The sequence below is a fragment of the Pipistrellus kuhlii genome, unplaced genomic scaffold (assembly GCF_014108245.1).
Source record: "Pipistrellus kuhlii isolate mPipKuh1 unplaced genomic scaffold, mPipKuh1.p scaffold_m20_p_13, whole genome shotgun sequence".
In the NCBI taxonomy this organism is placed as follows: domain Eukaryota; kingdom Metazoa; phylum Chordata; class Mammalia; order Chiroptera; family Vespertilionidae; genus Pipistrellus; species Pipistrellus kuhlii.
The window spans coordinates 30,405,280-30,419,960 of record NW_023425438.1 but is presented as its reverse complement, the minus strand read 5'-3'; the positions used below and the strand labels follow the sequence as shown (position 1 = coordinate 30,419,960).

Genomic DNA, 14,681 nt, shown 5'->3' with positions numbered 1-14,681 from the left:
TTTTATTTTTACTTGAAATTAATCCTTATCAAATATTCATTGCAAGCATGTTTTTTTTAAGCTGCAGCAATGTATTCCATCAAATGTGTATGTAAATATATACATACATTACACATATAGTGAATATATATATATATATATATATATATATATATATACACTTTTCTAGGAACACTTCCTATTATATCTGATTAGAATATTATCTGTCACACATATGTAGTCCTAGAACAGGAGCTACTGGGTCGTGAACATTTTTTAAGCTCTGCATTCGCCCTCTACTTCCAACCAGAAAGGTTGCATCTATCTCCTAGCAAGGGGTGAGGGAATCTCTCTATCCCAATCCAAACCCAGGTCATTTATTATTATTCCTACTTGTTTTTAAGATATCGGGGCTTACAACAGGACGAAGGAATCTACCCTCCTGCCTCCGGCCAAGGCTCCCCGCAGGAGCCGGCTTCCTCCCAAATCCTCGCTTCCTCCCAGGCTCCAGGCTCAGCACTGGCGCCGGCGGCTGCGCGGTGCGGCTGCGCGCGCCCCGTTGCCTTGGGAACCACACAGCCGCCCCGGTGAGAGGTCCGGAAACCGGGCCATGGAGCTGCCGGAACCGGTCCGCCTGCGGCTGGGGAACTTCAGCCGGACCGTGTTCAGGGACTCAAACCGGACCGACCCCGAGTACAGCGAAGGCCCGGGTGAGTGGCCGCCGAGGCCCAGCTCGGATGTTGCCAGGACCCAAAATGGCGGCCTCGCCTTCAGCGGGCGCCGAGGAGCGGGAGCACCTGGAGGAGAGGCCAGGGCTGGGCCGTCTCAGGTCCCTGAGGGCCGCCGGAGCTGGGCTGGTCGTGCTGAGGCCTGGCCCGCCGATTCCCAGCTGGGCCGCTGAGGTGGAGCTGGCCTAACTCAAAAAATAAAATATGAATGCCATAAAAACCGCCTTCGCAGCTCCTGTCAGGCCCGCGCCCTCTGCGGAGGCGGCCCTGGCTCCGTTAGCCCTGATGGAGGGAATGGCCCCTTCCCAGTCCTGCACCTCAGCCCCCACCCCGGTAAACTGTGTTCTTTACAACTTTCCTAGCAGGACAAGGACGTTTCCGGCGGAAGAGATGGGAAGAAGTTTTTCCAATGAGTCGTTTTAAATCGCTGTGACAGTGGCCACCCTGCATCGCCTCCCGCAGACCGCCTGCTTCCCGCCTTCTCCTGCCCCTCCCTCCCCGACACAGGGCTCTTCCCCAGACCTGCCAGCAAAATGCCCTGGTGCTACAGCATGCAACCTGGCAACAAGTCATAGCCATTTCCTCCAAAGAGTTTCCCCTCCTTAAATCATGATGATGGACAACAGACGGTCAACCACACGCTTTTATCCCCAAACTCTGCAGGAAATGGAAATCTTTTCCTCTTGTCTCGGTTTAGGGATTTTTAAAAGGATCAGAGAAAAGTAAAGTCAGTTTCCATAGTTGTATTTTTCAACGTCATTACTTGCCTGTTCCCCCAAGTTTAGGATGAACAGAAAAAAACAAGACAACAACAACAACAAAAACATAATGTGAGAAATTAGGTTTTTAACTTTTCTGATTTCTAAAGCTAAGGCTTAACAGGCTTTAGAATCTGATGGTGCAAGGTATCAGGTCAGCAAACATTTTCTGTAAAGGGCTAATAGATAGTAAATATTTAGAGTGTACGTGGTAGATCTCTGACAGTTATAGATGATGATAATTAGGTCGACGGCAGTGTTTCAATAAAACTTTATTTGTGGATACTAAAATTTGAATTTTGTAAGAATTTCAGTGTCAAAAAATATTATTCTTTGATCCCCCCCCCCCCCCCCAACCACTTAAAAATGTGAAAAAGCTCACTTGGTATACAAACCCAGGCAGCTGGCTGGTGGTTTGCCTATCTCTGATTTATATTATATTTATGTTTTAATTTAAATTCTATTTACAGAACTCAACTTGTACTTTTGCAAAATTTAGTGAATTCATGTCTGCTTTCAAGGTTCATTTACATATTAACTTGATTTTCAGTTGCATGATTATAAGTTTGATCTGCTGAAATACAGAGCATAACTCTTAAAATGTTATTGTACAAAAATTTTTAACACAAACTTCTTTGCTTTGCAAAATTTGACTACAGTTTCCTCTCTAAAGATACTAAATTTTCAGCCTAACTAATTTATCATTGTTTTTCCACATTTTCTTTGTGGATCTGGAGTAGGTTTACTTGTACTGTAATTACAAGTGTATATCATTACCATGTCCACAGCTGACCAAGAGTTGCATTATTTTTTTAATATATTTTATTGATTTTTTTTACAGAGAGGAAGAGAGAGGGATAGAGAGCTAGAAACATCAATGAGAGAGAATCATCGATCAGCTGCCTCTCGCATACCCCCTACTGGGGATGTGCCCGCAACCAAGGTACATGCCCTTGACCAGAATCAAACCCAGGACCTTTCAGTCCACAGGCCGATGCTCTATCCACTGAGCCAGTTCGATTCCTAGATCCCCAGTAAGGAGCATGGAGGAGGCAGCCAATTGATGCTTCTCTCTCTATCCCTCTCCCTTCTCTCTAAAATCAATTTTAAAAAGATAAACATATTTAAAAAGTAGATCATAATCAGGCATATCCTTGGAGCTGAAGAAAACCTTGCTGTGAGATCATGATTATTCCTTATATTTTTAAATTATTAAATGTTAGATATAAAATACTAAGTTGTGGAGAAAAAGGAAACAGTCTGTTCTGAATTTATTTTAAGAACCTTTGTAAATTCTTGCATTTAGAGCAATTGATTTCTAAATATGTGTCTGTTCCTATTAGTAAATTTAGGATGCAAACATAGGGGTTAGTTTTGTTAAAAACTTTAATTTAGGACCTTTCTCCCTTACACAAAAACAAAATATTATGTCATCAGCCTTATATAAATGAAACTCATGCACCACAGATAGCTACACTGACGATGTCCTTATGACAATGTTTTCATAATTCCTTCTGCTTATGTGTATTTGATATTTACCAGTTTAGAGTAACATGCTAGGTTCTCTGGGGATCTCAAAAGTGGGTAGAATGTGGTCTGTGTTTACAGTGAGCCTGAACATCAGTGAAAGAAAAGGAAAGGGAACATTTACTGAGTGCCTCCTAAGGGCCAGGCATGATGCTAGGGGGAAATAATTTGTATTCCCTCTAATCCTCACAAGCAATCTGTGAGATAACTTGAGTGTTACCATTTTTAAGATGAAATTGACAGACAAAAAGGTTAAATAGCTTATCTCAAGTGTGGCATCCAGAGTTACTGGGGAGTTTGGGGAATTCAGGGTTTACTTGGACTCCAAAGCTCGCGATCTCTTCAGTACACCAGACTGTCTTAAGTGAGGGACGTATGGTGCTTTGCTATGTACACACGTTAGAGTGATAAATACCTGCAAAGGAACGAGATATCTACTGGAGTTGGGGAATATAATCAAGAAAAAGAAATTTATGGGAAAAGTGGCATTTAATTGGGTATTAATGAATGGGTGGGATTTGGGTATGCTGAAAAGGGGTGTGTCTACTTACAATTTGGGGAGATTCTTTTTTATATTTATTTGTAAGAGTAATTTTCTATATTTTATTTTATGTTCTTTACATAGAATTCTACAAAGTTGGTAAGAATAATTATTGTGTCTCAGTAGGATTTATATTGATAGTAATAGCAGACTAATGGCAAAATGCTAAAGTAATTGAAAAGCTTGAAACAAACCCCCAGTAACAAATATATGAACTAAATAATATGATGGTGAATATTTCCTTGTACTGGCAATTGTTATAAAGATGCTTAACATTTGTAATTTTGTTGAGCCAATATGATAGTTTTTCTAGGGCACTGAAGGCTTTATAGGGCATAGACCGGGAATAAGAGTTTATCCCTTTTCTCTCCGTTTCTATTGTAGATAACGAAGTGGTTTCCAGTTTAGCATTGCAGATGTCACTTTATTTTAATGCTTACTTTTTCCCACTTTGGTGGGTGAGCAGCATCATGATGCTTCAAATGAAAGTAAGTCTAAATTTTAATACTTCTGCTAAGGTCTCTTCTGCTCATCCCCTGGCATTGTTACATTCTCAATAAAATCCAGGTTCTTAATATTTTATTTCTTACCAGGTCATTTTTACTATATGTGAGATTTTAAAAGCATGTTTATATTTGTTTTCTTTAGTATCCAATTCTGCCTGATTACTACAAATTCATTGTGGTCACCGTTCTCATCCTCGTAACCTTAATCGAAGCTATCAGGCTGTATCTGGGCTACATGGGTAACCTTCAGGAGAAGGTAGGCTCTCCTTCCCTTTCCTTCAGCGCCGCACATAGATGCAGTAAGGCTTCCACGGCGAGGAAGTGGCAGTGCACTGTGGTGGAAGGAGCAAAGGCCTATAGTTGAGGCCTGGCTCCAAGGTTACTTTTTTTTTTTATATACATATATTTTATAGAGTTTTTACAGAGAGGAAGAGAGAGGGATAGAAAGCTAGAAACATTGATGAGAGAGAAACATCATCGACCAGCTGCCTCTTGCACACCCCCCCACTGGGGATGTGCCCACAACCAAGGTACATGCCCTTGACCGGAATCGAACTGGGGACCCTTCAGTCCCCAAGCCGACGCTCTATCCACTGAGCCAAACCGGTTTCGGCTCACGATGGTCTATTTACTTAATCTTGTTAGCCTTGGTTTCTTCATATGTAAATTGAGAAAAATAAATATATAAATAAATAATAAATAAATAAGATGGAGAAAATATTTACTTCACAAGTTGGTTGGAATTAAATGAAATCCTTATATAATAAAAGGCTAATAATCAAATTGCCCCCTCCACTGAGAGTTTGACCAGGGAGCGGGTCGAACCAGCCAGTCACCTGCAGCCCCTCTCCCCAGCTGGCCCCACCCCTGACCAACCCCTCTGCACCGATTGGGCCAGGCCAGCCCCGGGGAGGGGACATGGGAGGCTCGAGGGCTGGCCAGACCCCACCTGTGCATGAATTCGTGCACTGGGCCTCTAGTAATATATATAAGGTACCTGACCATAGTAAGCACATAAGAATTGATTATTTTCCCTGTTCTCACCAGTCTTGAAAATACTCAGTCAATTAAACATGTTCATTTGGATCCTGAATAAGAAAATGGGAGCCCTGGCTGGAGTGGCTCCGTTAGTTAGAGTGTCATCCTGAGCACCAAAAAGTTTTGGGTTCAATTCCTGGTCAGGACACATACCTAGGTTGCGCATTTAATCCCTGGTTGGAAACCGATGGATGTTTCTCTCTCACATCAATGTTTCTCTCACTTTTTCTCTCTCTCTCGCTTATTCTCCCTCTAAAAACCGATAAAAACATATCCTCCGGTGAAGATTAAAAAGAAAATGAGGAGAAATTATAAACTCATTTACTATGCTGAGCACATGTTGTCTGAATCATCAAGCTACCTAAGCATTTACAGGTAGTTACCAGAGTTTTGGGATAATGCCTAAAGATTCCTAAGGTTTTCTAAAAGGCCCTTCATAATTAGGCCCCACCCAGCCTATCTCACTGTATTTGCTGTTTCCTAAACTAAACGTATTCCAAGCTGACATACTGATTCCCAGTCATGCTCATCCCACATCTTTGCTTAATTACCTTCTTGTGTCTTCCTCCTTCTACCCAGCTTTAAAAGCCTACATCCTGAATTCTTTCACCTGCTCTGATCAGCCTCTTATCTTACATCTTGTAGCACTCGGTCTATATTTCTAAGTGACACATTTAACTATTCACTAAGGTGTAGTATTCTAGGGCTGTCACATAAGTTAGTTTTCTCTTCTAACCTAGACGATAAGTTCTCTGAGGACAAGGACCATGTTATACTGCTTTTGAATGACAGCTCACAATGTAGGTTCACAGTAGTGCTAAGGACTTGCTTATCTGTATGAACAGAAGAGTGTACTTTACTGATCTGATTGCTTTCAATGTGTGTCATTTCAGGTTCCTGAGTTAGCCGGCTTCTGGCTTTTGAGCCTTCTATTGCAGTTGCCTTTAATTCTCTTCTTGCTCTTTAATGAAGGCCTAACAAATCTGCCCTTGGAAAAAGCGGTGCACATTGTCTTCACTACGTTCCTTACTTTCCAAGTCGTGTCTGCGTTTCTGACCTTGAGGAAAATGGTAAACCAGCTGGCCACTCGTTTCCACCTCCAAGACTTCGACCGGCTCTCCGCGAACAGAGGCGGCGTGAGGACCATGAGAACCTGTCTGGAAGAGATTTGACCCAGTGCTGTCCGTGAGGACGGAAAGCTCATTCCAGAAGACTCTGAGGTTAGGGACACGTCAGAGACGTAGCAGGAGAAAAAGGACGAAGCAAGTGTTTGGACCTGTAACGTCTCAAGCTCCAAAAGTCCAAGTGGTAACCGGGAACATGAGCCGAGGTGTTTTCCCCGTCGTGTCTCCCGACGCCCAAGCATGAGGTGCTCGGGCCAGAAGATTAGCAAAAGTGTGGAAAGTGTATTACAGGCAGCTTCAGACTCCCCGCGCGGAGAGGGGAACCGATAGTGGGCTGCCCGTCAGAGCCTGTAGCCCCGGGGTATATGTTTGCTACAAGCCTGCTCCGTGTCTACCTGTGTCGTCCCCTGATGGATTCCCTCTGTTGTTTTTGCCCAGCAAGGGGCCTGCTCCTGTGTGTTCTTTCTCTGTCCCCATGCTGGACTTGCTCTGTTTCTATACGTTCGCACACCTTGTGACTGCAGGCCCTCCCTTGTTTTCCCATGCCTCCTGCTTTGAGTCCAGAAACATTTTATTATCTCTACTTGGTTGGTTGGTGTAGGCTGGCTCAAACTGCCATGTCTGCCCCTGCCTATGCCCCACTGGACCCTGCCTATCTGCCTGCGTTTCAGGTTAACCCTCTCACAAGGTTGAGGGCAGTGATAGACTCTACAGTATGAATGCAAGTCAACCCTACATCCTAGATGATGTCCACCTGATGCCAAATGTCTTCATTTTTTTGTTTTTGTTGGCTTTCTCAGGTTTGCAGATTTCCGTGTTGGCGGTCACAGTTTACCAGCTTTACTATAATATTTCTAGTTAGTAATGTGTATATTTCTTTTAAATTTGTTTTTTTTTTTAATCTTTATTGTTGAGAGTATTACACATGTCCCCTTCTTTATCCCCCATTGCCTCCCTAAACCAAGTTTCCGCATCGTCCCTGGCCTTCACCACCCTATTATGTGTGCACATAGGTAATGTATACATGCATATAAGATCTATGGTTGGTCTCTTCCCACCACCCCCTTCCCTCTGAGATGCCTCAGCTGTCCATATCTTGGCAGTTCATCTGGAGCACGTGGAAATCCTTATCAATATTCTGGTGTGTTAGACTATATTTATAAACAAAGACACCACATTTTCATGCTGCTAGGGTTAAATTATAACTTAGCCTCAGCTGTTATCCTGAGGTTAAGAAGAAAACAAGTAGATTATCATGGCATTTAGGAAATATTTTTATAATAAAATTGTAACTTTCATAAAACCATGTTCAGTATTTATGGTGGTTGTGGTGGTGTGCTAAATGTCTTTACAATACATTATAAAATATTTATGTTAAAAATATTTATAATAAATCATGCTTGTCTTGTACCGTTCTTTTGGGCATGATTTTATTTTTATAGAGTTGCAAAGGATGGAAGGAGGAAAAAATAGAGAGCTTCTATGTAGTAGGCACTATCCAGGGGTCCTCAAACTTTTTAAAGTGGGGGCCAGATCACGGTCCCTCAGAGAGCTGGAGGGCCGGACTATATGAACTACTAATTCCTACTGTAACACCTCGGCTGCGCTCACTGCCCAAAAAACCTGGCGGGCCGGATCAGACTCCTCTTGGGGCCGCATGTGGCCCTCGGGCTGTAGTTTGAAGACGCCTGTAAGCACGTTAACCCTTATGATCTCATCTACTAAATCAGTATTCACTGAAGAACTACTTCATACTCAATAAATTCATATGAGGGTTGATTCAAAAACCAGGTGCCTATTAGTCCATAGCGAGAGCTAAGGTGACCAAAGGGACTATACTCGTGATCTTAATAAGCATGCTCCCTTGCTAACAGGAAAAACATTTAAGGAAATTCAGGTAAGAGCAAATTGTTTGGGTGTATCTGAACATTATTTTTAATTAAGTATAGCATTGTCTTGATGGATATACAGTAGTCTCCCCTTAAACTCTTTATCATAGGTATATGATAAAGTTTATAAATTAGGCATAGTAAGAGATTAGTAATAATAAAATAAAACAATTATAACAATATACTGTAATAAAAGTTATGCAAATGTGTCCTCTTAAACATTGTACTGTATTCTTTTCTCTTGAAAGCACTCATAGCTTCTCTTTGGCATAGCTTAATTGTCAACATCACTACTCTTGCACTCTGGGGCCAATATTAAGTAAAATAAGGGATACTTGAACAACACTGCAATATTAGTTGATCTGATAACTGACTAATGATCGGTAGCATCTTCTGTGTGGAGACACCGGACAAAGGTAAGATTCACATCCCAGGCAGAGGGGGGCAGAGCTAGATTTCATCATGGTGTTTAGAGCAGGGCACAATTTAAAACTCATGGACTTATTTCTGGAATTTTCCATTTAATATTTTCAGTCCATGGTTGACCATGGAAAATTGGAACTGCAGAAAGCAAAACTTAAGATAAGGAAGGACAAATATAATATCTTCTTTACTATTAAAAAAAAAAGTGCCTTTATACTGAGAAATGGTTATAGCTACCTTAAAATTTTTTTTTCTCCAATTTCCCATCTCTGTAATTCATGCTCATCTTAGGTTTTCCATGCTTTGCATTATTTATTTTTATACTGCTTACTTTTTGAAAATGTTTTTACTTCCCATTCTCATTTACACCCTACCAAACTATTTATGCTAATTTTATTGCTGTGGGGTTTTTTTATTACACAATTCAGACACCACCGCCTCCTCTTCCCCAGTCCTCCACATGCACTGGTTGATTAAACTTTTCCTCATACCAAAGTAGTCACTAGGTATACTCCAATAACTTGAAATTCAAAATAGAATTCTGTGTGGAAAGTTTTTTAGAACTTACATTTCTCTGGATTTATTTTCAGATAGGAATTGATGGATGAATCTATAAAAAAAAATATAAAATAAGAACACTAAATTTACTTAACATAAACTAAGGGGATAATAAAAAAAAGACTTTTTAATAATTGTTTCAAAGTTTTATTTTAAATAATGGAGACTCTGACACACTTAAACTTTAATTTAGGATTAAGAGACTAATGGCTAAAATACTGGAGTCAAAAAAATTCAAAGACTATAAAAATTTTGGAAAAATAAATTTGGCCTATTTAAATTCTCCAAAAATGTTTTTGCTAAAACAATATTGCTTAAAATACAAACATAATAAGGGTGGGGTAAAAAATATTAAGAAAGTCAATTGAGAACATGACAAAGTCATTTGTTTTTCATCCAAACAGTAAAACCATGATTTTGTGTTAAGCTTAACCAATATTTGATATTAGAATATACCTATGTAAGCATATGAAAATTGAGGTTGAGAAGATATTTACATGCCAACACACTTGGAATTTAGAATCCATTATTTTATTTGAATAAGTTTGTTTATCCTTCTTAATTCTATTACATCTTTCTCTCTAGGGCTTCATAACACTTTTCTGAACTTTTCTAGTTAGGATGTTGAGCTCCACAAATACTTTGTGTTTCACATTTTCCAAAGTCTTCCTCATCACAAAATAGATGCAAATTTTGTAAATCAGAAAGATCTTTTAAATTGGATTTTAATCAACTTGTTTGAATGTCTAATATGTGCAAGGAATAGTGGAGGGTACAGACAAATAAGATGTGCTCCCATGAGGAAGGTAAAATATTTGTAAGACAATCTTAAGACAAAATAGAAAAGTCTGACTTCACCAGAGAGGTGCACTGAATGAGTTTCTACCTGAGAAGTATCTTGGCTCCCCACATATCTCCCCTCTTTATTCCTAGCTCTTACGTGTGCAGGACTAGTACACTGGCCCTTCATCTTCATCAGTTAGCATTCACTATTCCTCTCATTGTCAGAGCACAGGGAAGATGAGGAGGCAGTTAAACATATATGTTCATTGCAGCATTATTCACAGTGGCCAAGACATGAAGAGAGCCAGTGTCCTTTGATAGAGGATCAGGTCAAGAAGACTACTCGGCAATAAGAAAAGATGCATACTGCCATTTGGGACAACATGGATGGACTTGAAAATACTCAATAAAATAAGTCAGTCAGAAAAAGCTAAGAACCATATGATTTCACTCTGATGTGGATATAAAACTGAAACTCATAGACATAGACAACAATATGGTGGTTACCAGAGGGAAGGGGATGGAGGGACAGCAAAAGGTCAAGGAAGCCAAACGTGGTGATGAAAGATGATTTGGCTTCGAGTGGTGGGCACACACTGCAATATGCAGACCATGTCCCATAGAACTAATACACTTGAAACCTATATGATCTTATTAGCCAACGTCACCCAATAAATTTAATTAAATAAATAAACCCATACACACTCATTGGAACTTGCCTGCCCACACAATAGTGAAAGTTTAATGCCCAGTGGAAAAAGCAGATAAGCAAACCATTGACAGCACAGTGTGATGGGGGCACTGTAGGATTACAGAGAAGAGATTTAGGAAAGATGAGAAATCTGGGAAGCCTTCCTAAACAAAGTTCCACTTGAGATTTGGAGAAGGAATGGGTATTAAGTGTCAATTTCAGTATTAAGAGTCAGAAGTCATGGTGACTGAGCACTGTTTCAGGAATGACATGTGGTCTGATAAAGCCTGGTGGGAAGGGTGCATGAGAAGAAAGGGCACAAAGTAAGGCAGAGAAGCGTAGGAGGAGCTAGTAAGCTATGCCAAAGGTTTAAATATTCTGAATCTCTGAGTGGTTTAAACGTCACAAACAGATTTAGATTTCAGAAAGATCTCTCTCTGAAGACAGTGTGGAGAACGGATTCAAAGGGTTGGACCAAAGGAAGAACTCGATGCAGTAACTTCAGACGGAACACGCTGACCTAGATAAAGTCAGTGGCAGTAAAATAATTTAAGTAGGACCTATTCAAGTTTCAAAATTTTTTATTTTACATTTAAAAATAGGTAGCAAATGTCTTTCCCCAACTAATTCTTTTGGGGATTACACACAACAGTAAAAAAAATGACATACTCATTGTCTTATTGAACACTCCCTCAAATTGTTAGGTTATTAGACTTAAATAGAACTCTGTCTAAAATAGTTTTTATTTTATTTTATAATATATATATATATATATATATATATATATATATATATTATTGATTTTTCACAGAGAGGAAGAGAGAGGGATAGAGAGTTAGAAACATCGATGAGAGAGAATCATCGATTAGCTGCCTCTTGCACACCCCCTACTGGGGATGTGCCCGCAACCAAGGTACATGCCCTCGACCGGAATCGAACCCAGGACCTTTCAGTCTGCAGGCCAACGCTCTATCCACTGAGCCAAACCGGTCCCAGCAATATATTTTATTTGACACTAGAGGCCCAGTGCATGAAATTTCTACACTGGGTGGGGGGAGGGAGTGTGTCCCTCAGCCCAGCCTGCACTCTCTCCAACCTGGGACTCCTCAGGGGATGTCCAACTGTCCAAACTGGCAGTCAGACATCTCTCTCACAATCTAGGACTGCTGGCTTCCAGCCTGATCACCTAACCACTCTCCGCCAGCCTGATCGATGCCTAACTGCTCCCCTGCCAGCCCAATTTCCCCCAACTGCCCTCCCCTATTGACCCAATCGCCCCCAATTGCCCTACCCTGATGGCCCAGTCACCCTTACCTGCCCTCCCCTGCAGGCCTGATTGCCCACAACTACCCTTCCCTGCCAGCCATCTTGTGGGGGCTATCTTTGACCACATGAGGGTGGCCATTTTGTACAGTGTGAGGGTCAATTTGGAGAATGAATGGGTATTAAGATATTACCTCTTTATTATATAGGATAATCTACCTAAATTATTCTTAATTTACAACAGTTAAGATGATAGTTTTTAAAAACAAATTTTTAAAGAAATTGAATCAAGATTTTGAGAGTAAAGAACAGAAATCTATAATTCCACAACCTTAAAAGAACAACTATTAGCAAATGCCATGTTCCCTTGCAGTTTTTACTTTATAAATTCTTTCTAAAAATATTTTTTTTTTATTGATTTCAGGGAGGAAGGAAAAAGGATAGAGAGAAACTTCAATGATGAGAGAGAATCGTCAACTGGCTGCCTCCTGCACACCACACCACACACGGGATTGCACGCACAACCTGGGCATGTGCCCTGACAGGGAATCAAACCCTGACCTCCTGGTGCATAGGTTGACGATCAACCACTGACTGAGCTATAAATGCTCTTTAAAAACATAGTTGTGGCTGAAACCGGTTTGGCTCGGTGGATAGAGCATCACCCTGCAGACTGAAGGTCCCAGGTTTGATTCTGGTTAAGGGCATGTACCTTGGTTGTGGGCACATCCCCAGTGGGAGGTGTGCAGGAGGCACTGATTGATGTTTCACTCTCATCATTGTTTCTAAGTCTCTATCCCTCTCCCTTCCTCTCTGTTAAAAAAAAACAAACGATAAAATATATTACAAAAAGAAAAACATAGTTGTGATCATCAGCACTTTCAATTCTGTACTCTGTTTTTCTAAGAACATTATAAATATTTATCCATCTTTCTCCATAGTCACACAACCATCATCTTTAAGGATTGCACAATATTCCACCAAGTAGATAGGCAGTAATTTAACTTCTCTCCTATTGTTGGGTATTTGCGTTGTTTCTTCTTTTACTTTTATATGTAACATTATAATGAATAGCTTATGCATAAGGCTTTTTCTATATCTTATTCTTTTTCATGAATAAGCTATCAAAATTGCAAGATCATAGGCTATGAACATTTTTAAGGACCCTTGATGCATACTACCAAATTGTAACATCCACTTTCTGCCACTTACCACCTACAATTCTAAAGATCGTATAATCCAAAGTTTGATAAGGACAGACTATGGACCTCAATTACCCATTCATCTTTGTTTTCGTGTAGCTACCACAGGAACACTGAGTCTCCCAAGGAGGAAAAAAATCTAAAAGCTGCTAAAGGAGAAGTGCAAAGAATTAAAAAAATATATATTTTTGAATTAAGGGAAAACTGATAAGGGGAGGGAAAAGGATTAGGCAGGCTGGTCACAGTCAGCAACAGAGAAATGTGACACAATAAAAACTGGGTCGTTGAGTTGGGACAGCCCTAGGACATAAAAAGACTGAAATGAAGTAAAGCTCTGGATTACTTTGTTCTTGAATATTGAATTTTTTCAGAAGCATGGAGCATGAAATATTATAGTGATAAGCCAAGATTGGAAACACAGCCAAGAAAAAGAAGTCTTTAAGGGATTGTTTAAAATGTGCTGAAGGAATAATTTGGTTTGGTCTTAAACGGCTCAGAAAGTAAATTGACATAAAGCTTCTGCATAGCAAAATAGGCATGGAAGCAGAAAACAATGAGGCAAGCAGAACACCCCATAAATTTGTTACAATATAAAATGTTAGATTTTTAGTTCTTAAAAAAAGGCTTATCAGAAGACTTAAATGCTGTGTTTTATAAGTGCAATTAACACTAACTTGTTATGGGTATATATATATATATATCTTTATTCTAGGTTTAAAAGACTTAATTGGGGGAATTTAAGTCAAGAGAAAACTAAACATTTAATTATGAGAATCATTCTAAAAACCTACTACCACTACCACCACCACCACCACAACCACCACCGCCACCACCACCCCACCACCATAGCTACCACCCACCACCCCACAGTGTTTAAGCATTTAAAAACAGTCAGCCCCTGAAAAAATGTGTTTAAACACAGGTTTAATCACATTTAAATTGGTCGTGGAGCTCACATAGATTTACAGTACCTCTTTCTTAAAATGAGTCCAGGCATCAATGTGTAATCAGTAATCATTTTAACTAAAGTTAAGAAAGTACAGCCGAAACCGGTTTGGCTCAGTGGTAGAGCATCGGTCTGCGGACTGAAAGGTCCCAGGTTTGATTCCAGTCAAGGGCATGTACATTGGTTGTGGGCACGTCCCCGGTAGGGGGTGTGCAAGAGGCAGCTGGTCAATGTTTCTCTCTCATCGATGTTTCTAGCTCTCTATCCTTCTCCCTTCCTCTCTGTAAGAAAAATCAATAAAATAAAAAATAAAAAAAGTTAAGAAAGTACAGAACTCTTAAAAAAAAGATACCGTACCAGAGAATAGATGGGGTGTGTGTGTGTGTGTGTGTGTGTGTGTGTGTGTGTATATATATATATTTTCTATGAAAAACCAGACACTTAAAATGTATCTTATCTACATGCTCAATCTAGGCATGCTGCACAGCAACACTCTTGTTTAGAAAAGCTTATGAACTTATCAAGATGCATTACGATCACAATGTATCGATAGTATATGTCACAGCAATTTTTCTTTCATCGCTCCACAGACCTAAGTATTTTGTACTTGGCTACATTAAAAATGTAGACTTTAGCCAAAACCGGTTTGGCTCAGTGGTAGAGCGTCCGTCTGCGGACTGAAAGGTCCCGGGCTCGATTCAGGTCAAGGGCATGTACCTTGGTTG

General features: G+C 40.2%; 1 protein-coding gene across 1 annotated transcript; it reads left to right on the top strand.

Annotated features, from left to right (window-relative positions):
- Nucleotides 1–406: 406 nt before the first annotated feature.
- Nucleotides 407–7,574, top strand: TMEM17 (transmembrane protein 17). Its single transcript, XM_036435468.2, has 4 exons — nt 407–689; nt 3,918–4,021; nt 4,182–4,295; nt 5,971–7,574. Exons 1-4 carry the CDS (start codon nt 590–592, stop codon nt 6,247–6,249), a joined length of 597 nt encoding a protein of 198 aa, XP_036291361.1. The 5' UTR covers nt 407–589; the 3' UTR covers nt 6,250–7,574.
- The last annotated feature ends 7,107 nt before the right edge of the window (nt 7,575–14,681 follow it).